The following is a 26,788-nucleotide window of genomic DNA, read 5'->3' on the forward strand; positions in this document are numbered from 1 at the left end:
GGACAGTGTTATCCATGGATGTTGCATCCCAGCTGTTACGTGACATACAAGCTAGGGTAGGGTGACATGGAGAGCAACTGTTGCCCTTGTAGCAGGCTCCCCCTCTCTACACAGCTAATGAGTCCGAAAGAATGGCAGAGCTTATATGGGTTGGCATCCGTGGCATCGCAGGATTTGCCATTCAGTGTTGAGCTTAATGTTGGACCTCCTTAAGGACTCCAACTCTGGACTTTTCCTCAGGGTTTACTCCCGAAGTCTGCCCTGTGAGTGGGCAGCAGAGATTTAAAATTAGAGATTTGCTTCTCCTAGATGAACTGCCAATGATTGCTGATAAGCCCATCTGCCTGAAACAACCAGTTTTAAGGCACCAGTGCCCTTCTTTTGTCAGTAGAAATGGTTCTGCCTGGCTTAGTTGCGAAACCATATGTGAAGGCCAGGATTGTCGGAAGCTATTTGAGCTATATGCCTTAGGAACATTTAAAAGGTGGTGCGAGTTTATCCCCACTATCACCCTGGTTTAATAACCTTAAAGAACCAGTGACATTGAGTAGATATGATTTGAAAGGACATTGCAAGGAAACAGCAAAAGAAGCTGAAGTGAATTGCTTCTACCAGAACTGAAGATTCTACACAGATGTAGGGCAGCGTAAGTTCTGCAGAGTCAGAGACACATTATGTTGCAGATGGAAGGTAGAGGCCTGTTCATAGTGTATGGGACTATCAGCTTAAGTCTGGCTCTCAATGTTCTAAGTCATGGAGCCTGAAGCTTATATCTGAGGACTGTAGGAAAAAAATGGAGACATTTGGGGACCTCTTTAGAGGATAAAATCTGCAATGAAGACAATAGCCTGGAGCTTTCTTAGGAAAGAGAGGCACAGCTGAACTTTACAGTCCTTGCTCACCACCTCAATCAGCCAAGTGTGCATCAATGAAGTTGCAGCTATGTTTAAAACATCAGTTGGAACACAGTGTGATAGCGTGTGCAGTATTGTATCAATTATATCAATATCAATCAGGACACTGTAGTTTAAAGATGGTCCTGAAACAAAAAGAGCCTTCTGGGTTAGAAATGGTACAAAGGGACATTCCTTCATGCATTTTCCTATTGGATGCTGAGGTCCTCCAGCATCTTTGTTGTTACTTCATGAAAAGTGTGAACAATACTTGAAATTCTTCAGACAGAATAAAGCCATGGGCGTGAAGGGTCAGCTGAGATGAATAAGTTGATCATATCCATCTATATGTATTTTGCTATCTCTTTTCTGATCGTAGCTTTTAACAAAGCATCCAGCAAAACGTCTGGGTTGTGGACCTGAAGGGGAACGAGACATCAAGGAACATGCATTTTTCCGTTGGATTGATTGGGAAAAGTTGCAACGCATGGAAATTCAACCTCCATTCAAGCCAAAAGCGGTAAGTTGGCTTTGAATCTCTTTTCTAGCCCAGGGAATGACCATGCAGTTGGTGAACTTCAGTTGTGCAGGTATCCATGGAATGTGTATATTGGATGTGGCCCGTCACTGAGGAGGTACTATCAGGCACCACAGTGGTGTGGTGAGTCTGGAGTGATGGATAGCCCAGAATGGGACAGCAGACTTCCTCCCCTGAAGGACATCAGTTAGCCTGACAGGCTTTTACTACAATCCACCAGTTTCATGGTCACTGACTAATGCTAGCTCATAGTTATAGAACACTCCCTGTAAACATTTCACCTTTCACCCTTAACCCATGATCTCTAGTTGTAGTCCTACCTGACCTCAGTGGAAAAAAGCCTGCTTGCATTTACCCTATCTATACCCTTGTAATTTTGTATACCTCTATCAAATCTCCCCTCAATCTCCTAGCTCTTGCGAATGAAGTCCTAAACTATTCAAACTTCTCCTATAACTCAGGTCCTCAATGTCCTGGCAGCATCTTTGTAAATTTTCTCTGAACTCTTTCAATCTTATTGACATCTTTTCAGTAAATAGATGACCAAAACTACACATAGTTCTCCAAATTAGGTCTCACCAATGTCTTATACACCTTCAATACTTGTTATACATTGTAGTCTTAATAAAATACTTGAACTGAAATTCTGCAGCCATCATGGTGGGATTAGAACTCACATTTCCGGCTCTCTGGTCCAGAACTTTGACCGCTTGTTCAGTAATTTAGTTAGTACAACACTGCAGTAATTAAGGGCTCGTGCTGTATACTGCACTGTACAATTGGGGAGGTCTTCAGGAATTGGATCAAAGAATGAGAGAAATAGAAAAAGTCCAATATTTGGTGTCAAGGAGGAGATGTCACCTCACATGATCACTCCAAAGTAAATTTGGTGACATCCCAATTAACATACACAAGTTCCCAGTGAAGACATAAAATAAAGATTTTTACTCCTCACGTATTACCCTCCCTCCATGTAGTCTTCAGCAAACTTGCACCCTATGCAGATTTGTGATAAGTAGGTGTTTCGGTAGAGAATCCCCAACAAACACATCTGACCTAGGTAAGGTTCTCGAGAAAGTCTCTGATAGATTCTACCTGTACTCCTATGAGGAAGCTGGATGCACCCTAACTGTGACCTCTATCAGCACAAACCCTACATGTCTTTCCCATTGCCACCACTCTTGATAACCACATTCCTTCTCTGGCAATACCTCTATCTGACTCTAGCCCACCAAATGCAATCATGGAATTAAGCAGCAGATTTAAAGGACAGAAAGGTGAAAGTTAGCACATGGAAAAGATTTTGTGAATAGTCCCCAATACATGGTCACAAGGACAAGGTTAGGTTTCAGTCTTTGCAATAGGTTTAAAGTACTCTGGGATTTTGCACAGAGTCTACACAAGCAACTAATCAAGAGCAACTACTCTGCCCATACAAGCAGCCAACCCTCTTCATGTCTAATATTTTAATGTCACCCCTAGATAGCTGTCAGCACCCTCCAGCAATATGCTTATTTTTTTTGAAGCTGCAGACAGTTTTATAGAGTTGCTACTCGTTTGTGTCTCTAAAGGAGTCAGACAGATCCTAGTGGTCTGAGACCTCAAGTCATCAAATGTGTTGGGAAACTCTGACATGGACAAACATCTTCACTCGTTATCACAAGCAAAAACCCGCAGATGCGGGGAACCTGAAAAGAAAAATAAATGCTGGAATGGCCCAGCAGTGAGGGAACATCTGTAGAGACAGAAACGGGACTGAGTCTTCATCAGAATTATGATAAGTTAGAAATAAAATATGTTTTAAGTTGCAAGCAAGTAATTGGGAGTGGAAAACAATGTCTTTTATGGGCTGGAGACCAAGTTTCTGCTTCCCTAGGTCTGATGAAGAGTCAGAAATGTTGGCTGTTACTGTCTCTCCAGATGCTGTTTGACCAGCTGGGCATTTTCTACATTTACTTGTTCGTTGACTGTTTGTCTGTTTCTCTTTATGTATGTACCTTTCTCTCTCTTGCTTTCTCGCTCACACTCTGTTTCTCTGTTTCTCTTTCTGCCTTCTATGATCAGCTTGGTAGAGAGCAGATAGAATTGGAAATTATAATTATTGACTAACAAGATGTGTGGAAGTTTTTGCTCTGATTCGTTGAATGTGTTGAAAAAGAGTTGGAGGCAGATGGGAGCTGTTAGACTATTAAGAGTCAGATGGAATATAGGGGTGGCTAGACTGCAGCTGAGATTGGTTGGGTTAGCAAGAAACTGGAGATGTTTGTGACAAGATTATAAAGGAGGGGAGAGGCTGTGCATGATTGTATGAGGGGGGAATGGAAGTGTAGATTTATATGTGGTGAGGTGACTGACAGAAGGCAGCAAACAGGTAAGAGTACTGAAGGACAACAGGAAGGGAGTAGCTTTGTTGTGAGAGTCATTGAGTTGAGAGTAGCTGGCTTGAGGAAAGGCAAAAAAATAAGCAAATTGAATTTCTGAAAAATATGTATAAAGTATTTCCTGGAAATAGACTAAGGTAAATGAGTTGAAATGTATGTGAGGGTTAATAATGGAGCTGCAGGAAGTATGGCCTTTGAAAGGTTAAAAGCTAATTTGCAGATGTCTACAGGGCTCCTCAATACAAAATCAGGTGAACAAGATGTGTTTTTCTTTAACTTGGTATAATAATGCTCTTGTTGATTTCAATGTGTCTGTTCTTTTCCTGATCAATCACCCAATCTCTTACCTCGCCTTCCCATGACCTGCCATTTTCCCAGGCCCCTGAATGATATCACTTCATCTCTCTCCCTCAGCAACTTTCGCAGCCTGTCTAAAGTGATTCTCCACTTCCTCCTGCTTCCAGAGGAGCCAAAAATTGATTTGGATAATATGCTCTTCTTCCTGCTTTGGAGGCATTGCCTGAGATCAGTTCCTGTTCTGTGACTTGCGGCTTGCTGAGGAAGCCACTGTGGGACCTCAGAGGGGCAACTTGGTGCTGTATGTGGTAGGAAGGTTTGCAATCATTGCTGGGCTCCCAATGAAGAGTCTTTCTTGGTGCTTACTCAGATGTTCAGCTCTGCTCAGAAGTCCAGTGAGATATAGGAGGGTTGGAGACCACCAACCACCTTTAAGGTATTTCCTCTGTGTCACAGATTTATTATCATGGCAGAGTCCAGGACAAAGTGGCTGTTTCTATCATCAGCTCCCATCCATATCAACTGTGTAATCACCCAGCAGAACTGTGGATGTGGCTCTGCAAGAGGTTATTGACATTGGAGGTTGCATCTGCTATGGTTTGAGGGACAGTGTGGAGACAGTACTGATGGTAGCTTCCAGGTGCTGTGCAGATAGCCCTAGGCTTGGAAGTACATGGGCAGCAGCAACCACTACTGGCCAGAGATGGAGAGCTTGCTGCTGGATTTAAAGTCTTGATATCTGAAAGTTGTTTTCCTCAGACAGCCATAGAATTTACTGGTGCATTGGGAATGGGGATGCTGTGTGTCAATGTGAGACCCTGCATTCTGCATCAGGCATATGAGTTGGGAGGGGTTACGGCCAGTATAAAGAGTGGAAGGGGAGAGGTGGAACGAGTCAAATAGTTGATGTACCTGGGGGTGTGGGGGATGTGGAATCAGGTAAGTGAGGGGAGGGGTAGAGTTAGGAGACAGAGGAAGGTGGGTAATAAATAGAGCAAGGTGGGTGGGGGGAGTGTTGAAGGTTGGAGACAGCTGCTGGAGGGAGGTAAGCAGGAACACAAAGACCTAAGTAGGGAAGATGGTAGTGGGATTCACTGGGGAGAGGTGAATGCAGATGGGGGAGGGGATCTGATGGGTGGATGGAGCCAGCAGAGGAGAGAGTATCGTGAACAGTTTATAGATGGGCCAGTGGGTGAGGAGGTATGTGAAAGTGAACTGCAGAAGAATCAGGAGAGGCAGTGGGGTTTTCAATTGTAGTGGGGGGGGGGGGGGGGGGGGATGGTCAAGCACAAGAGGAGTTGGAATCAATTGTTAAGGATGAGGTTATGGAGTACTTGGTGACACAGGACAAAGTCAGCATGGCTTCCTGAAGGGAAAATCTTGCTTGACGAACCTGTTGAAATTCTTTGGCCAGATTACAAGTAGGATAGATAAAGGGGATGCAGTGGATGTTGTATATTTGGTCTTCCAGAAGACTTTGACAATGTGTGACACACCAAGTTAAGAGCCCATAGTATTACAGGAAAGTTACTGGCATGCTTTAGAGCATTGGCTGATTGGTAGAAGGCAGTGAGTGGGAATAAAAGGTTAATAAAACCTTTTCTGGTTGGCTGCTAGTGACTAGTGGTGTTCCGCAGGGGTCAGTGTTGAGACTGCTTATTTTTATGTTGTATATCAATGTTTTAGATGATGGAATAGATGGCTTTTATGATACAAAGATTGGGAGAGGCATGGGTTGTGTTAAGGAAATAAGCTGCAGAAGGATTTAGACAGATTAGGAGAATGGGCAAGAAGGTGGCAAATGAAATACAATGTTGCCAAGTTTGCAAATGCTGGTCATGCACTTTGCTAGTAGAAATAAATATACAGAATATTTTCTAAATAGTGAGAAAATCCAAAAATCTGGGATGCAAAGAGACTTGGGAGTCCTTGTGCAGAACACCCTGAAGGTTAACTTGCAGGTTGAGTCGGTGGTGAGGAAGGCAAATGCAATGTTAGCATCCATTTCAAGAGGTCTAGAATACAATAGCAGGTATGTGATGCTGAGGCTTTATAAGGCACTGGTGAGGTCTCACCTTGAACTGTTCTGGCCTTCTCATCTAAGAAAAGATGTGTTAGCGGTTCAGAAGAGGTTCACAAGGATGATTCTGAGAATGAAAGGGTTATCATACAAGTTTGATAGCTCTGGGTCTGTACTCACTGGAATTTAGAAGGATGAGGGAGTGATCTCATTGAAACCGTTTGAATGTTTTAAGACCTATACAGAGTAGATGTGGAAAGGATGTTTATCATGATGGGGGACAGACTCAGGATAGCGAGGTGTCCATTTAAAACAGAGATACAGAGAAATTTCTTAAGCAAGAGGGTGGTGAATTTGTGTAATTTATTACCACAGGCAGCTGTGGAGGCCAGGCCGTTGGGTGTATTTAAGGCAGAGATTGATAGGTTCTTGACTGGATACGCCATCAACAGTTGCGGGGAGAAGGCCAGGAAGTGGGGCTGAGGAGGGGATAAAAGGATCAGTCATGATTAATGGGCAAAGCAGACTCAATGGGCCAGATGGCCTAATTCTACTTCTATGTCTTATGGTCGTATAAGGGATCCAATTCTGCTCACAATACGTCGGGTGAGACCTCACAAGTGCTTTATATAGTCTCAACATTACATCTTTGCATTTATATTCTAGTCTTCTTGAAATGAATGTAAACGTTGCATTTGCCTTCCTTACCACAGACTCAACCTGCAGATTAATCTTTACAGAATCCTGCACAAGGTCTCTCAGATTCCTTTGAACCTCAGTGTTTTGTATTTTCTCTCCATTTAGAAAATAGTCAAACCTTTCTTTCTACCAAAGTGCATGACATAACAGATCCTGACACTGCATTTCATCTGCCATTTCTTTGTTCAATCTGTCTCAAGTCCTTCTGTAGCCACTCTACTTCCTCAAAACTACCCGCCCCTCCACCTATCATCTGCAAACTTACCAATAAAGCAACCAATTCCATCATCCAAATCATTGACACACTGCAGACCCATATCAAACACCACTAGTCACCAGCAGCCAACCAGAAAAGATTCCCTTCATTCCCACTCTTTGTCTCCTGCCAGTCAGCCACTGCTTTATCCATGCTAGAATCTTTCCTATAATACCATGGTCTTGTAGCTTGTTAAGCAGCCTCATGTGTGGCACCTTGTCAAAGAACTTCTGAAAATACAAGTACAGAACATCCTGCTTGATAGTTCTTCAAATAATTCTGACAAATTTGTCAGGCAAGATTTTCCCTTGAGGAAACCATGCTGACTATGTCCCATTTTATCATGTGCCTCCAAGTACCCTGAGACCTCATCTTTAGTAAATGACTCCAACATCTTTCCACCCACTGAGGTCAGACTAACTGGCCTATAGTTTGTTTCTTGTGCCTCTCTCCCTCTTGAAGAGTGGAGTGATATTTTCAATTTTCCAGTCTTCTGGAACCATTCCACAATTTAGTGATTCTTAAAAGATCATTTCTAATACCTGCACAATCTTTTTCAGCCACCTCTTTCAGAACCCTGGAGTGTACATCATCTGGACCAGATGACTTATCTACCTTCAGACTTCTCAGTTTCCCAAGAATGTTCTCTCTAGTAATGGCAACTTCACACACTTCATGCCACTGGACACCTGGAACTTCCGCTGTACTGTTAGAGTCTCCCACAGTGAAGACCAATGCAAAAAACTTACTCGGCTCATCGGCCATTTCCTTGTCCCCCATTACTACCTCACCTGCAGTGTTTTCCAAAGGTCCGATATCCACTCTCACTGCTCTTTTACACTTTATATATCTGAAGAAACTTTTGGTATCCTAGAAACATAGAAAACCTACAGCACAATACAGGCCCTTCGGCCCATAAAGCTGTGCCGAACATGTCCTTCCCTTACAAATTACCTAAGGTTACCCATAGCCCTCTATTTTTCTGAGCTCCATGTACCTGTCCAGGAGCTTCTTAAAAGACCTTATCGTATCTGTCTCCACCACCGTCGCTGGCAGCCCATTCCACGCACTCACCACTCTCTGCGTAAAAAAAACTTACCCCTGACATCTCCTCTGTACCTACTTCCAAGCACCTTAAAACTGCCCTCTCGCGCTAACTATTTCAGCCCTGGGAAAAAGCCTCTGACTATCCACACGATCAATGCCTCTCATCATCTTCTACACCTCTATCAGGTCACCTCTCATCCTCCGTTGCTCCAAGGAAGAAAGGCTGAGTTCACTCAACCTATTCTCATAGGCATGCTACCCAATCCAGGCCACATCCTCTGCACCCTTTCTATGGGTTCTACATCCTTCCTGTAGTGAGGCAACCAGAACTGAGCACAGTACTCCCAAGTGGTGTCTGACCAGGGTCCTACATAGCTGCAACATTACCTCTCGGCTCCTAAACTCAATCCCATGATTGATGAAGGCCAATGCACCGTTTGCTTACTTAACCACAGAGTCAACCTGCACAGCAGCTTTGAGTGTCCTATGGATTCGGACCCCAAGATCCCTCTGATCCTCCACACTACCAAGAGTCTTATCATTAATACTATATTCTGCTATCATATTTGACCTACCAAAATAACCACTTCACACTTATCTGGGTTGAACTCCATCTGCCACTTCTCAGCGCAGTTTTGCATCCTATCAATGTCCCGCTATAACCTCTGACAGCCTTCCACACTATCCACAACACCCCCAACTTTTGTGTCATCAGAAAATTTATTAACCCATCCCTCCATGTCCTCATCCAGGTCATTTATAAAAATCACGAAGCGTGAGGGTCTCAGTACAGATCCCTAAGGATCACTGGTCTACTGGTCACTGACCTTCATGCAGAATATGACCTGTCTACAACCACTCTTTGCCTTCTGTGGGAAAGCCAGTTCTGGATCCACAAAGCAATGTGCCCTTGGATCCCATGCCTCCTTGCTTTCTCAATAAGCCTTCTATGGGGTACATTGTCTAATTCCTTGCTGAATATTCCTCTTTAATATTACTGGCTAACCTACTTTATCTTCATCTTCTTGATGACATTTTCGGTTGCTTCTGTTGGTTTATAAAAGCTTCCAAATCCTCTCTTAATTTTTTATCTATTTTATGCCTTCTCTTTGGCTTTGGCTTTCCTTGTTGTGTCATCTTTCGTTTAGAATACATCTTCCTCCTTTGAGAAAAAAAATCCAGCTGTTGCTGCTTTGCAACCATCCCTGCCAGTGTTCTTTTCCAATCAATTCTGGCCAACTTCTCTCTCATGCCTCTGTAATTCCCTTTACTCCACTGTAATACTGATACACCTGACTTTACCTTCTCCTTCTCAGATTTCTGGGTGAACTTATGATCACCTTCCCCTAGGGGTTCTTTCACCTTAAGCTCTCTAATCATTTCCAGTTCATTGTACAGCACCCAATCCAGAATAGCTGATTCCCTCATGGGCTCAACCATGAGCTGCTCTAAAAAGCCATCTCACAAACATTCTAGAAATTCCCCTTCCTGTAATCCAGCACCAACCTGCATATCTACCTGCATATTGAAATCCACCATCACTATTGTAACATTGCCCTTTTGATATGCATTTTCTATCTCCCTTTGTAATTTGTAAACCACATCTATACCATTGTTTGGGGGTTTGTATACAACTCCCATCAGGGTCTTTTTACCGTTACAGTTCCTTAGCTCTATTCACAATGATTCAACACCTGACCCCATGTCACCTCTTTCTAATTTGATTTCATTTTTTACCCAGAGCTTCACTGCCCCGTCTGCCTTCCTGTCTGTCCTTTTCAATACAATGTGTATCCTTGTTTCTTTCAGCCATGAATCAGTGATGCCTACAACATCATACCTGCCAGTCTGCAACTCTGCTACAAGTTCATCTACCTTATTCTGTATACTGCACGCATTTAAGTATAACACCTTCAGTCCTGTATTCACCCTTTGTGGATTTGTTCGCCTTTGACGTAATTTATATTGATGACTCAAGTATATGCCGCTCAAGATTCCAGTCTCACCATGCTCAACCTTTCAATTGCTACTGTTGCCTGAAGTCATACCAACATTTGTCTCCAAAACCTCTTCACTAACTGTTCTGACACTCTGGTTCCTGTCCCCCTACCAAATTAATTTAAACCCTCCCCACAGTTCTAACAAACCTGCCTGAAAAAATATTGGTCCCCCTCAAGCTCAGCTGTAACCTGTCCCTTTTGTATAAGTCAAACCTTCCTCAGAAGAGATCCCAATGATCCAGAAATCTGAAACCTTCCCCCACACTACTTTCTCAGCCAGGCATTCATTTGTACCATCACCCTAAAGAGAATGTGGCACTGGGAGTAATCTAGAGATTACTACGTTGGAGGTCCTGCTCTTCCACCTTTTCCATGACCCTAAACTGACGGTGCTGGACCTCTTCCCCCTTTCTAGCAATGTCATTGATGCTAGTATGGTCTCTGTCTGCATACCCTCACTCTTGAGAATCTTCTGCATCCTCGCTGAAACATTCTGGACCCTAGCAGCAGGGAAGCAACAAACCATCTTGGCTTCTCTTTCATGGCCACCAGTCTCTTGTCCATCCCCCTAACTATCGAGTCTCCTATCACTTCTGTCCTGCCTGACTGTACCCTTCCCTGCTGAGCCTCAGAGCCGGCCACTGGCCTGGCTGCTACTGTTGTGCCCTGATAGGCCATCCACCCTCTCATCCACCTCCCAGCAGTATCCAAAGGGACGTCCTGACATAGGGTCTCGGCCCGAAACGTTGACTGCTCATTTCCACGGATGCTGCCCGACCTGCTGAGTTCCTCCAGCGTGTTGTACGTGTTCCAAAGGGATATACTTGTTGCTGAGGGGAATGGCCACAGGGGAACCCTGCATTGACTGCTTACTCCCCTGACTTCTGGTGGTCACCCATCTACTCTCTGAAGACTGCACTCTGCCTGGGGCCACCTCAGTAAAATACTCATCAATGAAGTTTTCAGCTTCCTGATTTTCCTGAGTGCATCCAGCTCCAGCTCCAGTTCCTTGACTTTATCAGTCAGGAGCTGAAGTTGAGTGCACCTCCTGCAGGTGCTCTGTTTGGTGCTGTAAAATCCCACATCTCACAGGAGGAGCATTCCACTACCTGAACTGCCATCCCTGCCTGCACTTGTTATGCCTCGAACATCTCAAACATAAGTTCCAGCCTGCACCTGTTCTCGGCCATGCCTGTTGAGCTAAAGCCTGACCACTCTAATAATAGCCTCTCCCACAATGGCCACTCCGCCGACTCCTCGCTTCTTATTTTTATCTCTTGCTAATTAACCGTAGTTACTCTTAACCCAAGCAATCTCCTGCTCCGCAGACCTGAAGGCTTTCTAAAACTGGCGTGTAAAGTCCACAAGGAACTGCCTCTAACTCACTCCGTGGTTGCCTCCTCCGCAGGCAAGTGCCAACAATCCCTGCTAACTTTTTAAAAGTGGCTGAATGAATAAATTGACAGAGTTCCAAAGCTTCATCACACCCTCAGTGAAGACATTTCTTCTCTCCTCAGTTCTGAATGGCTAGACCCTGATTGTGAGTGAGACTGTGCTCTTGCTCCTAGACCCCTCAGTCAGGGGGAAACATCCTTCCTGCATCCAGCCGGTCAAACCCCATATGAATTTTGTGTCTTTCAAAGAAATCTCTTCTCATTCTTGCCAAACCGTTAACTCTCTCCACACACAGAAAACCCACCACCCTGGAACTGGTCTAAGGAACCTTCTATTTTCTTCACACTGTCGTGATTGTATAGAATTGTATAACTTACAATTTCTTAAAGCCAATGCAAAACTTGGGCTTCAAGCTTGTTTTCAAATCCTCTGGAACTGATCATCCCCTTTCCCTGATCCTCCTCCAGCCCCTTCACCCTCTGAGGCTGTTACCATCAATCTTCAGTTCTGGCTGAACTTCTCCTGTGAGTCTGTGTCTTCTCAAAATGTGTCCAAGTTTATGTTTTCCTATCACTCTGTTTTTTATGTTCAAATGTTCCTGCTTTGTAAATATGGATAATTGGTATTCTAGGACTTTGAGTCCACTGCCCAATGCACATGGGTTACACACACAAGCCTCAACTTGCTGGAAATGATGCGAGGAAGGAATGTGCTAGAAAAAGTTGGAGTCACCATGACGAAACATGATCCTGTCAGATTGCCAAACTAAAAGCAAGCAGTTCCTCAGTTTATTTTGTAGGTCTGAACTGATGATACTTTTTTCCTACCCAGACACACCTACAACCATCTACTCTTAAACTGCACTTGCCTTGCCTGGCTCTGGGCAACTGAAGTAGTGCAGATTTGACTCCCAGTCAGATATGGACTGGCAGCTCTGGGTCAGAACTCCCATCATTCTCAGTGTCCCTTAGTTAGGAGAAAGTTGGGAAGGAATCCTTATTAACCAGTGATCCATGTGGATCTTAAGCAAAGGCAGAATGGTTTCATTTACATCGGGGAATGGGTAATGTTATTGCAGGGATGAGGAAGCTATCTGTAAAGGAATAATATAAACAAATTATCAGGCATGGTGGTTATTTTGTGTTGCAATAGTTAGATCCTGTGAATGTATGGTAAAGTTATTATGTGGGTATTCATGGAGTCAGATGTGATAGAAAACAGAACAGATCAGAAACCAGCTCTTCAATGAAACTAATTAAATTCATGGCACCTAATAACCCTAATCCCCTCTGTCTGTCCTTTCATTCTCTGGCCAAACATCATACTGATGTTTGAACACTAGACTTGGTCTGTAGAATGCCTTGTCTCAGACCTTCAGCAGAAATCAATAGAACTATAAATGGCTCTCACAGAATGTGGGCCCTTTGCTGGAGTATGTTTATTGGTGCCATGGCCAAAATTAATTGCCCATCCCAAACTCTCCCTGTGCTAAGTAGGTCATTTTAAAGGTAGGTAAGACTGAATGCATTGCTCTGGGCACAGGGTCATGTGTAGAGGGTTAGGGTCATGAGGAGAGGAGGAAAGGTACACAGGTAAACAGGATTATTTTTGCAACAGTTACTAGAACATAGAATAGTACAGCACAGGAACAGGTCCTCCGGTCCCTGGAGATATGCTGAACTAATCACTGTTTGCACCTTTAGTTTCATGGTTATTGACGTTCACTGGTCCAGTAACTGAAATTCAGCACCTGATGTGGTGGGATGTAACTCTTATATCTGATTCATCAGCCCTGATCTATTAACCCCCATACCTTGGTACCATACTTTATGTAATAAACTGAAGGAGCTGAGTGACTCGCTCTGTTCCAACGAGTGGCTGAGTGGCCTCAAGGTCCTGCGTTAAGATGAGAATATAGACACAGAAGATACATGAAACCAAGCAAATTTAGTGACTGGTGTCAATGGACATTATGAATTGATTACATCTGCTGCTATGCACGATCACTGTTCATTACTCATCCTCCGATGTTGGTTTGTTTTGTAGAACTAACCCATTTATAAACCCTCAACACTCCATCCCATCATCCTTTTTCTTTCTCCTCCCACAGTGCGGGCGCAACGCTGAGAACTTCGACCGATTTTTCACCCGTCATCCACCAGTTTTAACACCACCTGACCAAGAGGTCATCATGAATATTGACCAGGCAGAGTTTGAGGGCTTCTCCTTTGTTAACACGGAGTTTGCAAAGCCAGAGGTTACCTGTTAATTTTGTCTGGGGAGGAATAAGGGAACGAGAGGGATGGGGGTCAGAAATCCTCTCCAGCTTGAGGGCCAAATTCTGGGTTGTGTGGCATGTTCACAGGCTGTTAACTTCTGCGATGTTTGCTTTGCAATTCTCTCAAAGCGTGTTGGAATGCAGTCCTTCATTCTTCACCTCACTACAGCAGGACGCTGAGTGCTGCCAGCAGCCGATGCAGCAGCTGCTGATAGTTCACATTGCAGGTACTTCCCTTTACATTCAGTCTGTATGAAAATGCTTTGCAAAACTATTAGCTGCCTGATTGCCAAAACCTGTTCGATAGTTTATTAACTGGACCAGTTCAGTGGCTTCCCCGTTGCTCCAACACAAAGAGGTAATCTCCCTTCACTATGTAGTGAGGCATTCTCTGGCTGTGAAACCCATTGTGTCTTTGTGAAGGTTTCCTTGCAAAACATGTCTGTGGCTGTGGGAAATATACCCAGGGAAATTTTTGTTAACAGATTTAAGATGTCATTTTAAGTGGCTCTTAAGAAATGTGTCAAGGTTTCTCTAAATATTTTATGGCCGTGTCATGTGATCCCCGAGGCTGATGTGTAATTATAATTATATTTGAATTGAACTGAGTGTCTGTAAAGATTGCTCTATTTTACAAGTGTTAGTGTCTCTCCCCACCCTATTTGGTAATAAATCCTTCTACAGGCTGAATAAAATACTGAAGACCCAGCTTCATTCTCACCGCTGGCTCTGACCTTATAGGGTGAACCTTCTCGCAGAGTGCTGGCATGTTTATGGTAAAAATGAAACTTTGCAAGAAATTTTAACAAAAAGTGCGTGCCTGTTGTTTTGTAGTGTGTTGTTAACAGTGCCTGCAGTTGATGTGCCAAATATTTTTCCAGTATTGATAAACAATAAAGAAAATCACACCAACAAATGAGCTTTACTTGCCTTAGTCACCTGCTTAATGTAACAGCAGTTCTTTCATTTGGGTATTTTCTATGCCACTCTTTTGCTCCAAGAAGGAAGGTTAATTAAATCTGCCTGAAATAGACATTGAGTTCCTATCAAGAATGGCTGTCCCAAACAGTCTGAAGCAGGTCACTTTGCTGATGCAGTAATTTCCATCTCTGAAACACCTGCTCCACTTTAATCCTTTCTTCACACTTCCAATACAAATTTCAAAGCTGCTGATCCCATGCTATAAAAAAGAAAATTGGATGGAGAAAAATCACACAATAGCCACTGCACAGAACAGTCACTTGGCCCTCTGACTTTGGAGGTACACACACAGAATGCTGGGGGAGATCAGCAAGCCAGGCAGCATCTATGGAGTGAAATAAAATGTCAACATTTTGGGCTAAGACCTTTGGTCCAACTGCCTTCATCAGGCTTGTCCAGTTGTCCTGATGAAGGGTCTTCTGGTTGACTGCAAAGACACTGCCCGATCTGCTGCGATCCTCCAGTATTCTATGTGTATAGAACCACATTTCCAGCATCTGCAGTCTCTTTTGTATCTCTCTGTAGGCTCTATGCTCTATGCAGCAGCATCCAGCCAGTCTAATACCCCCACTTTCCCCCATAGCACAATGTTTTTGTACCTTTCAGATCCCTACCCAGTTACTTTCTGAATCTGCTGCTACTGCCACTGCCACATTAGTGCAGCACAGGTAGTTGCTGTGGCTCACTCTGTACTTATTTATGATTTGCCATTTGCTAATTGCTGTCATTACTAATTCCATACCCTCATGGTACTCTTGTCCTCCGTTCCGTGAGGAACAAGCGCATCAACTGCTGGTCTCTCCTTCCTGCAATTGTTTTGGAAAACCACTTCTGTAATCTCTCCAAATCCATGATATCTCTTCTGAGTGGGGAAAATGGCAATGTTTTATGAAAGTTCATTGTGACTTCCTTATTCCTGTACCCAGGATACTGTTTTGCTGTTTTAACCACTTTCAGTCTCATATATCCCTAGATCTCAGAACTGTTGCCCACTCCAGTATTGTCCCCTCCCCTCTAGTTTGTCTCCTCTCAGTCTTTACCTTCCTGGCATTTAATTCCATTGGCCACCTCCCCATCCATTCCCACAGCCCTTCTATCCTTGAAGTCCGTCACTGTCCACCACAGTTTGTGCCATCTGTATATTTGCAAGTGTTGTCATGTGCATCCAGGTTTAATTCACTTATGTAAAGGAAGGAAGGCAGAATTCCTTGTAAATCTCACCATACACTTCCCGCCACCTCCCACGGGATCCCAATACCAAGCACATCTTTCCCTCCCCCCATCTTTCTACTTTCCGCAGGGATCGCTCCCTACATGACTCCCTTGTCCACTCGTCCCGCCCCCCCCCCCCCCACCCCACCGATCTCCCTTCTGGCACTTATCCTTGTAAGTGGAACAAGTGCTACACCTGCCCTTACACTTCCTCCCTCACCATTCCTCCCTGATCATTTAGGGCCCCAGACAGTCCTTCCAGGTGAGGTGACACTTCACCTGTGAGTCGGCTGGTGTGGTATACTGCGTCTGGTGCTCCCGGTGTGGCCTTTTATATATTGGTGAGACCCAATGCAGACTGAGAGACCGTTTCGCTGAACACCTATGCTCTGTCCGTCAGAGAGAGCAGGATCTTCCAGTGGCCACACATTTTAATTCCACATCCCATTCCCATTCTGATATGTCTATCCATGGCCTCCTCTACTGTCAAGATGAAGCCACACTCAGGTTGGAGGAACAATATCTTATATACTGGCTGGGTAGCCTCCAACCTGATGGCATGAGCATTGACTTCTCTAACTTCTGTTAATGCCCCTCCCCTTCTTACCCCATTCCTGATGTATTTAGTTTTTTTTTCTCTCTCTACCCATCACTCTGCCTGTTCTCCATCTCCCTCTAGTGCTCCCCTCCCCCTTTCTTTCTCCCTAGGCCTCCCGTCCCATGATCCTTTCCCTTCTCTAGCTCTGTATCCCTTTTGCCAATCACCTCTCTGGCTCTCAGCTTCACCCCACCCCCTCTGGTCTTCTATTATTTCGCATTTTCCCCTCCCCTCCTACTTTCAAATCTCTTACTATCTTTCCTTTCAGTTAGCCCTGACAAAGGGTCTCGGCTCGAAACGTCGACAGTGCTTGTCCCTATAGATGCTGCCTGGCCTGCTGCGTTCCACCAGCATTTTGTGTGTGTTGCTGGAATTTCCAGCATCTGCAGATTTCCTCGTTTTTGCCATACACTTCCTTTCAGGTTGAGAACCAGTCCTTCACTACAGTCTCTGTTCCCTGTTTCTGAGCCAGTTTTCTGTCAACCCAATACATGAGCTTCAATTTCAATATTAACCTGACATCTGCCCCCTTTACATGTACCCTCAGAAGTCCACATACACTGCATTTTCCTTTTCAGCTCCACCAACCATCAAAAAACCTTGACCCTGGAGCATCCAGGGTACATCACCATCATTCTATTCAAATTGTTCCCTCTCCAGTTGATCATTTTACCTCAGACTGGTCTATATTAATTTCCATTGCTATTCCAAACCTAATGAATTTATGATTACTAAAAAATATTGAACTTCAAGTCCCAAGCACTCCACATTAATGTGAGTATCCCTTTTCTCATTGAATTAAATAGGAAAGTGGTAGACTCATGCAATAATAACCTTTTTATTCTACTCTGTTAATAAGAGCTGCCCTATTGTAGGGTCTCTTCACTCAATTAACAACTTTAACTTTGTGTAATATTGCTCACCCTCCTAAATAAAGAGTGTCTGAAATAGTCCCACAGTCCATAATACTTAATCAGCTGAAAGAGTGGAATTGTTTAGGACATAGAAATTCAAGTCCTGAATCAAATGTGATTCTGCAGTCACTAAGCATTTTAGCATGTGCTTGCAAAGATGAGAAGAGGCAAGGGAAAGCTTCTCTAATGTGAGTATGTGAAAGGATGTCCTGGATCTCTTGACAAAGGGAGAAGGCTCAGCCCTGGAGGAAGCTTTATATACAGGAATGAAGGCACAGATGCATACTTTCATTTCAATAGGAAAATGGGAAGATAGAGAGTAGCACCAGTTAGAAGGTCTGTAACACTGTAGTGTGCACAATTTACATCCTTAGTATCTCTGAAATGAAGAGAACAGCTGATAGTATTTGTCTAATAACTGACTTTACTGCTGTGCTTTCCACTACAAAGACTATCTCCAGTGACCCCTACTCAAGTATGTACCATATCAACATTTTGATTTCTAGTACATTAATCACTGCATCCAAATAAATGACAGTATGTGGAAAGCCATGACCTTTTTCATGATTTGCTAGTATTTACAAGGATTTCCTTTGAGCACAGTCTTAAAATGCCATGGCCACATCAAGCTGACAGCAAAAGGCAAAATGCAGTGCGTAAGAGTATTAATGCTGCAATGGCAGTGAAGATAATTAGAAGAACACAGCTCAATAGAGAAGATGTCAGAATAGTAAAGGAAGAGGCCTTTTTCCCTTGGGGCGACAGAGGATGAGAGGTGACCTGATAGAGGTGTAGAAGATGATGAGCAGCACTGATCATGTGGATAGTCAGAGGCTTTTTCCCAGGGCTGAAAAGGCTAGTATGAGAGGAAACAGTTTTAAGGTGCTTGGAAGTAGGTACAGAGGAGATGTCAGGAGTAAGATTTTTATGCAGAGAGTGGTGAGTGTGTGGAATGGGCTGCCAGCGACGGTGGTGGAGGTGGATAAGATAGGGTTTTTAAGAGACGCCTGGAGAGGTACATGGAGCTTAGAAAAATAGAGGGCTATGGGTAACCCTAGGTGATTTGTAAAGTAAGTACATGCATTGTGGGCCGAAGGGCCTGTATTGTGCTGTTTTCTATGTTTCTATGAAGAGTTGGGGGAAAGTCAGGTGAAGAGTGTAGTGCAAAACAGCAGAAGTAATGTTTGAAGAAAGGGAAAATTGCAGAGTTACAGGGATCAGCTGAGATTTGCTCTCAGGAAATGGTGTTTCTGAGAGGACATCCAGTAAATATCCCAACAATGGGATGTTCCTGAAAGTGAGGATTCATGCAGTGTGGTTCATATTTGAAGTGTCCAAAAAGCAGGCCAGAGTCCAGAATTATAGCCAAGAGTGAATAGCATAAAGGATTCTCATCCTCATCGAGCAAGACATGGAAGCAACAGCAATTGCAGAGTGTGACATATCAAAGGTGCACAGCTTATGGAGGGTTTCACAAATTGCCTGGACCTCACAGTCTAGTGAAGTACATACTCCATCAAGATACTTTTCTGTGGGGTTTTAATTGGTTTGTAATATTCCAGGGAGTATCATCCTTTATAAACATGGTATTTGTATGAAATTTAATGCATGTGATTGCATGAGGTTCCACATTTTAGGTATAAAGGAGGCTGGGTCTGAATCAAGCTTGCCTCAGTACAAGTTCTTCAATTAGAGTACATATTCTATCCTTTTATGGTCCTCTGTTCCCAAAGACACAACTAATTAGTTGCTTGCGCTAAATCATTTCATACTCTAACAACACTCTGAGACAGAAATTTCTTCAAACATTCCCTTCGTTCTTACAATGATAACCTTAAATCTGTGTCCAGTCCTGAATTTACCAACTCTAAAAACTTCCAGCTCCATCTGCTAAATGCATAATAAACTGCATGGCTTCACAATGATACAAACACTGCCTGAATCCTGGTCTTGGTATACTACAGCTTCATACATGAAGACCCGGCAAACACTGAAATAATACATTCCAAATGTTTTTATTAATATCATATCCTGTATTGGTGTGTACAGCTCAACTAGCACTCTGGGCAGAAGTAATGCATACACATACATATAACATTGTGTAAGAGAAAAAGCATCATTTATTTCAATTTGCATTATTAGTATATGTATTAGTATGTGCTGATAAGTATGCCTGCTTGCTCAGAACATACGTTATCAGCCTTTGTTGTTTTATGTTAATGGTGTTACTTTTCGATTTCAGTTTGCATTGTTACTCAGTGTACTGTAACAATTCTTCCTGGATAGAATTTCAGTTATTTCCATTTATCAAAGTTTCCATGATGCTATGTCTGAGTGTACTGTACTCATTTTGTTCACATCATTGAATGTAAATTGTCAGTTATTTCCTGCTGCATTATATTAAGATTACTAAACATTTCCATTTGCACCCTATGTAACATATTAATCATATCTTGTTACTCATTTTACATTGTGACTATGTACATTTTGAACCAATTTCTGTTTCTGAAGTGTGTACAGTATACAATTTCAGCATGTATTGGGAATTTATATCACTTATTCAAGCATGTCTTACTAACCAGAACACTACAAAGTAAATGACATCGTGTATTAGAATACCTTGCATGAATTTCTACCCTACTAAGGATAACAAATAAATGGAGGAACTCAGCACATCATGCAACATCTATGGAAAGGAATGCAGAGCTGACTTTTCGAGCTAAGACCATTCATCAAAGTGATCTGCTGAGTTCCCCATCATTTCATATGTTTTGTTCTGGATTTCCATCATCTACAGAATCTCTTCTGTAACAGAAATAAATATCTTCTACAGTCTAGCATGACCTGCCCTGAATATGCTTTGAGTCACAAAATGTGACTCAAATCACAAAATATGTGATCCTTGCATCACATATGAATACCATGAATGGCCTCATTTTCCTTAAACCACGTCTATCAATGTCTGAGCATGTGAAGAGTTTGAGAAATTGCTGCTGCCTCTTTATGCAGCCATACACAAAGGATCCCTGTTCTCCAGTTTACAGTCTATGACTGCACTATGTACCTACAAGAACTGTGTATCAGCTTATTGACTGTATAATACCATCTCGTGTATGTGTAATTACCACCTATTGGAGATCCTGCTCTCTGAATGTAAAGGTAATTGAAGTCTCTGGTCTCTATTTGGTGGGACCCATGATATATAATTCTTGAAGCTCCTGGTTTTTATTTGTTGAGGTAACAATTTGTGTCCCTGGTCTGTCTAATCTGCATCTCCTGTGATGCACAGATTGTTTTAGGGGTCTCTGATCTGGCATATTGAAGTTGGTGGTCTATATTTTGTGATCTGTATTGGGGTTGCATGTTGAGATCTCTGCTCTGACTTCCTTGGGCTCTTTGGATTATAAGTGTTGAGGACTTGGATTTGTGGATGTGTTGGTCTTTGGATGTTCATCCGTGGAATTCTTGTTTTTGTCTTTTCACCCTTCCAATGTACACAGTATATTTTGCTCATGTTGGTCTGCGTGTAAAAAAAAAATGGAGAACATTTCTATTCAGTTACATCCGCTCACTTGGGTGATGGATAATATTCTACCTCAGCTTCCTTTACTCTCTCCAAACCTATGTCCCATCTTTTGATTTCCATTGGAGGTGCTGAAATGAAACCCGTAACAATAGCCTCCCACCAACAGGGCCAAGTAAACCTCAACTAAGCAGCCAAGTGGTTCCACAAAATGAGACCAAAGTCTATTGTTTGACTATACTGAACAGTTGAGCTTCTACAGTATAGAACTCCAAAGGAGTTGATCTCTCAAAACTAGAGTTTTTATTTAAGTTAACTTTTCTCTATTCATGAGACTTCACTTTTGCTGAAGAGCTCTGCTGTACAGTCTGCTTTCTGAATTCTATTACTTTAGACTCTGTGTTTTTCTTGTGTGTGCATGATTTCTCCAACCAGTTTATCCCAAGACTTCGGTCTCATTTTGTGGAACCCACTTGGCTATTAGTTGAAGTTTACTTGGCCCTATTGGTGGGAGGCTATTGTTACGGGTTTCATTTCAGCACCTCCAGTGGGAGTCTCTGGAGTGTAATCTGTGTTTGTTCAGTACTATAATTTATTCTGGTTCATTATTTCCAGAGCTGTTCTTTACTTTTGTTACCTTCATACTGCATTTTCTTTCTTGCCTATCTGGTTCTACCTGGCAGTTAGAGACAGAAAAAGATGTAAAGGAACAAATTCAAAATGAAATCTCCAGGAACAGAAACACTAATAGCCTGAAATTGTTGATTTGTTGAGTTATTAGCTCTGTCTCTAACTACTGGCTTTTAAAGTAATTTTTACCTTGATAACTTTTATTAGCACCTAATCTGATACCGTATCAGTGACCCGTCAACACCTGTGTTCACCTCTCTGCAACTTAATTTGTTAACAAAGGGTTATTTTCAGAATCAGTGACAATTTCTCTCTCCACAGATGCTGCCTGACTCACTGAGTGTTTTTGCAGTCTTGTGTTTTTGTTTAGAGTACAGGCCTCATTGTTTTAATCTGTCTGCTTAGAGCATCACAGAAATCACTCTGTCACAAGTATATCCTTCCTTAGACAGAGAGGTGGACCTCAATGTCCTCTAAGTTTACAGTTAGATGCTCTACTAGTGTACTTAAGACAGTAGTACAGTTTACTACTGTAGATAATTGCTGTCCATACATATTAACCTGTAGTGATTTATGTACACCCAGTCCTTCTGAACACCGAGACCTTTCAAAATCTCACCATTAAAAAAAGAGGGGGAAGTGACTACAGTCCCAGTTAGATTCCCATTAGGAATTTAATTTGGCACAGTAGAATTTTTACTATCATAGTAAAGAACAACATATTTTCTTATTCCATTTTCTGTGTTCTTGCCCATGCACTTATCATGGCTGTATTAGCATGAAGCCTCTTTACAGCTCCTACTGCTTTACACCAAAAGCTGCTGACCATTCATCCAATCTATATTTATAGCTTTCCAGACAATATTTATTGTGATCTTTGCTCTTTGAAGCCTTGTGTATATTTATCATGAATCTCTGTACTGTATGTCCTTTGATTGGGACCACACCAGTTCGTGTGTCTGAGAGTCTTGACTGTGTTTGTGGGGTGGGCTCTGGTGTATATTCATTGGGACTTGGGTCTTTATTCAATGGCATAACTCACATTGATCTGGATTTAAAGTTACTGTGCATCTTTTTTTTGGCTGTACAGCTTTCATTTTGAGGGTTTCTTGTTTTCAGGCCCTCTGTCTGCTGTGATCTTCAGCCTGGGGTCTTTGTTATAGCTTCATGGTCACTGTCTGTATTGATGTCTCTATAATCTTATTTAAATGGTCTGTGTTGGGAGCAGTTTTCAATATCTATATCTCAGGGTACATTCATTTTGGAATGACTTGTACCTCTAAAAATGCAGTGCACAATCTGTTACCTGACCTGATATTCCACCAGCTCCATCCTGGATCTGCAGATAAGACAGGAAGCTCAGCTGCACAGGTATGTGAATAATTTAAGATTCCCGGGGACAGTGGCAGTTTTACTGCTTTATGTTACATTATTTAAAATCAGATTACTCTTCCCAGTTCCCACTCCCATACTCTCCCATTAAAGTCCATAGCCCACTGTCTGTTTAGAGAGGAGACTATTTTTGTCAAATAGGCAAAAATTGTATACACTTTGTAATCTCAGAAGGCATCTTTACAACTGTGAATAATCCCTTACTCCAGAACTGTCCCATTATCTGGTGCCTGTTCCTGGTTAGTCCCTGCTCATGCAGTGCCACTTCCTCTACATTCACTCCTAGACACCCATTGTCAGGGCAAAGACAATCACAATACCCAGAACGTGTATCAGGGGAAGCCCTAAAGCCCAACAGCAGCTCCTACATTTCCAGTGGTCTCATTGTCTATCTCCAGATAGTTTCTTTGCTCAATAATAGGCATCCACCCTGTCTTCAGATTTGCTTGATAGCTTCTACACCTCTCTCCCTTTTCTTGATCTCTGTCCATCTTAGGAAACAAATTATCCACCAACATTTATGCAACCCATTAATTCCCACAGCTACATCTCCTCACCCTGTGCATAGTAAGAGCACCATTCCCTTCTCTGTTTCCACTGCATCTTTTCTCAAGATGAGGCCTTCCACTCCAGCTGTCCTTTTTTCAGAAAAGTAGGTGTACCACCCCAACCGCGTTATGGATCCCGCACGCACATCTCTATTTCTGTACATCTGCCCTCAACTTATCCCACTCCAGGCAGAACATGATAAGAGTGCACACAATCCTCGCCTTCCACCCACCAGCTTATGCATCCAACATATTATTTTCCACAAGTTCAGCCATTTCCACAGCCACATCTTCTTCCCCTTTGCTTTCCATAAGGATCACTCTCTCTGTGAGTCCAGTATCCACTCATCCCTGCTCACCTATTCCCAACCCTCCTCGTGCACTGCCCTCTGAAACCAGAGAAGGTGTAACACATGTTCCTACACCTTCCCGCTCCCCACCATCTACCCAGGACCCTGTCCTAAACAGCCCTTCTAAATGGGGTCCTTCACATGCAAATCCCCCAGCCTTATTCAGTACATCTGAGGCTTCAGATATGGCCTCATCTACATTGGTGAGACTAGATGTAGACTGGATAATCCTTTCGCCAAGCACCTTCACTCCATCTGACTTGGCCATCTGGATCTCCCGTTTGACTATAAAACCATAAGACACAGGAGCAGAATTAAACCATTCAGCCCATCCAGTCTGCTCCGCCATTCATCATCCTTCTCAATCCCATTCTCCTGCCGTCTCCTCATAACCTTTGATGCCCTGACTGATCAAGAACTAATTGACCTCAGATTTAACTCAATGACTTGGGTCCACAGCCATCCATGGCAATGAATTCCACAAATTCACCACCTCTGGCTAAAGAAATTCCTTCTCATTTCTGTTCTATTCCTCTGGCCCTAGACTCACCCATCCTCTCCATATCCACCCTATCTAGGTCTTCCAATATTTGAAAGTTTTCAATGAGATCCCCTGTCATTCTTCTAAACTGTAGCGAGTACAGGCCCAGAGCCATCAAACACTCCTCATGCGCTAACCCTTTCATTCCTGGAACCATTCTCATGAAAATCCTCTGGACCCTCTCCAATGCCAGCACATTATTTCTTGGATAAGGAGGCCCAAACTGCTCACAAAACTCCAAGTGCAGTCTGACCAATCCCTTATAAAGCCTCAGTATTGCATCCTTGCTCTTATATTCTAGTGCTCTTGAAATGAATGCTAACATTGTATTTGCCTTCCTTATGACCAATTCAACCTGCAAGTTAATCTTTAGGAAATCCTGCACAAGGACACCAAAGTCCTTTTGTATCTCTGATTTTTTAATTTTCTTCCCATTTAGAAAGTAGTCTATGCCTTTATTCCTTCTACCAAAATGCATGACCCTGCACTGTCTTCCAGCTGCCACTTCTTTGTGCATTCTCCCAATGTCTTTCTGCAGATTCCATGCCTCCTGAACACTACCTGTCCCTCCACCTATCTTTGTATCATCCAGAAACTTGGCCACAAAGCCATCAATGCCATCATTCAAATAATTGACATATAATGTGAAGAGAAACGGCCCCAATATTGACCCCTGCTTGAACACCAGCAGTCAACCAGAAAAGGGCCTGATTATTCCTACTCTTTACCTCCTGCCTGTCAGCCCTTCTTCTATCCATGCTAGTATTTTCCTGTAATACCATGGGTTCTTATTAAGCAACCTCATGTGACTTCTGAAAATCCAAGTAAACAACTTCCACTAGCCTTTTTAATTCCCCTGTCCATTCCTACATCACCTTGCCAGCCGTCAGCCTCCCCCACTGCCCTAGTGAGACTAAAATCAACCTAGAGGCAGAACACCTCATCTTCCACTTGGGTAGTCTACAACCCGATGGCATGAAATTTGAATTCTACAATGTCAGGTAACGTTCTCTCCCTTTATCCACTTTCTCTCTCCTTTTGGTTTACTCAGTACCCTCCTACACCCTAGTACCCTCAGTACCCTCCTACACCCTGATACCCCTCAGTATCCTCCTACACCCTAGTACCCTCAGTACTTACACCCTCACACCTCATACCCCTCAATACCCTCCTACACCCTCAGACCCTAGTACCCCTTAGTACCCTCCTACACCCGCACACCCTAGTACCACTCAGTCTGGTTCTACACCGTCACACCTTAGTACCCCCCCCCCCCCCGTGGCCTCCTACACCCTCACACCCTAATACCCTTCAGTTCCCTCCTACACCCTCACTCTCTCATATCCTGTTTAGTTTGATTTTGTAAACAGGCCCTTCAGGCACAACATGCTCATGCTGCCCAATTACACTCAAATGACTAATTAACCGACGAACTTGTGAATCTTTGGAATGTGGGGACAGTCTGGAGCACAGGGAGGAAACCCAGCAATCACGAGGAGAACGTACAAGCTCCACCCAGAGAGTGGGAGACTTAGACATGGCTCACCGACGGTGTAGTAGCGCTCCACTAACTGCTATGCTCATTGTCTGTTTCTAGCTATTGGCTACCAAGTGCAGACTGACACCTTTCTCATCATCTAGAACTCACTGACACCACTTGTGCCCCAGTGGCTGTCCCCCCAGGTGGTTAGTACATCCTGCAGTGTCCACTTCCTGACTGACTACGGTCTGTCTCACAGCCCAGGTGCCCTAGCATCTTCTCTTCCTCCCAGATGGAATGAGCCTGTATACTGACTGTATCTTCACTGCTGTGCCCAGATTTACCTGTATCCCTTCAGACAGTATCTTCATTCCAGTTCCATTTCCAGGCAGTGTCATTTTCCAAATATCACCTAGACTGTCCCATGTCTCATTTCTACTGCCTCTTCCAATCTGTCTCTTCACCCACTGTCCATGCTGAACAGTTCTATTCCCTGAGCACAGCTTCTACACCTCCATGTCAGCAGATTGCTGGTCCCAGTGCCAAAGTCCAAACTGTCCCTTGCTCCCATTCTCCCAACAGCCATAGTATCCATTGTCAATTCCCAGACAGGGCCCACTGCTGAGTGCCTCCTGTTATTGGAGGGATCATGAAGACAGTCACACACGATCTCATTCTCCTGTTGCCTACTCTCATACAGTATCCTTAACCAGCAGTATGTCCCAAAGACAGCCAATATAGAACATAGAATAGTACGGCACAGTACCCTTTGGCCCACAATATTGTGCCAACCCTTAAACTCTGCCTCCCATATA

The 26,788-nt window shown here is 43.3% G+C and overlaps 1 protein-coding gene across 2 annotated transcripts in view; it reads left to right on the forward strand.

The window, feature by feature from the left end:
- LOC140735836 (protein kinase C beta type) overlaps positions 1-26,788 on the forward strand; it is a 372,385-nt gene that overhangs the window by 338,708 nt on the left and 6,889 nt on the right. The window contains exons 16-17 of one of the 2 annotated variants that reach the window (XM_073061347.1): positions 1,273-1,413; positions 13,637-14,720. In XM_073061347.1, coding sequence (XP_072917448.1) covers positions 1,273-1,413; positions 13,637-13,795 — 300 coding nt within the window. In that variant the 3' untranslated portion in view covers positions 13,796-14,720. Of the gene's footprint in view, positions 1-1,272; positions 1,414-13,636; positions 14,721-26,788 lie in introns of those variants that run through there. The other variant, XM_073061348.1, reaches the window with a different exon arrangement.

The sequence above is a fragment of the Hemitrygon akajei genome, chromosome 11, assembly GCF_048418815.1.
Source record: "Hemitrygon akajei chromosome 11, sHemAka1.3, whole genome shotgun sequence".
NCBI classification, from domain to species: Eukaryota; Metazoa; Chordata; class Chondrichthyes; order Myliobatiformes; family Dasyatidae; genus Hemitrygon; species Hemitrygon akajei.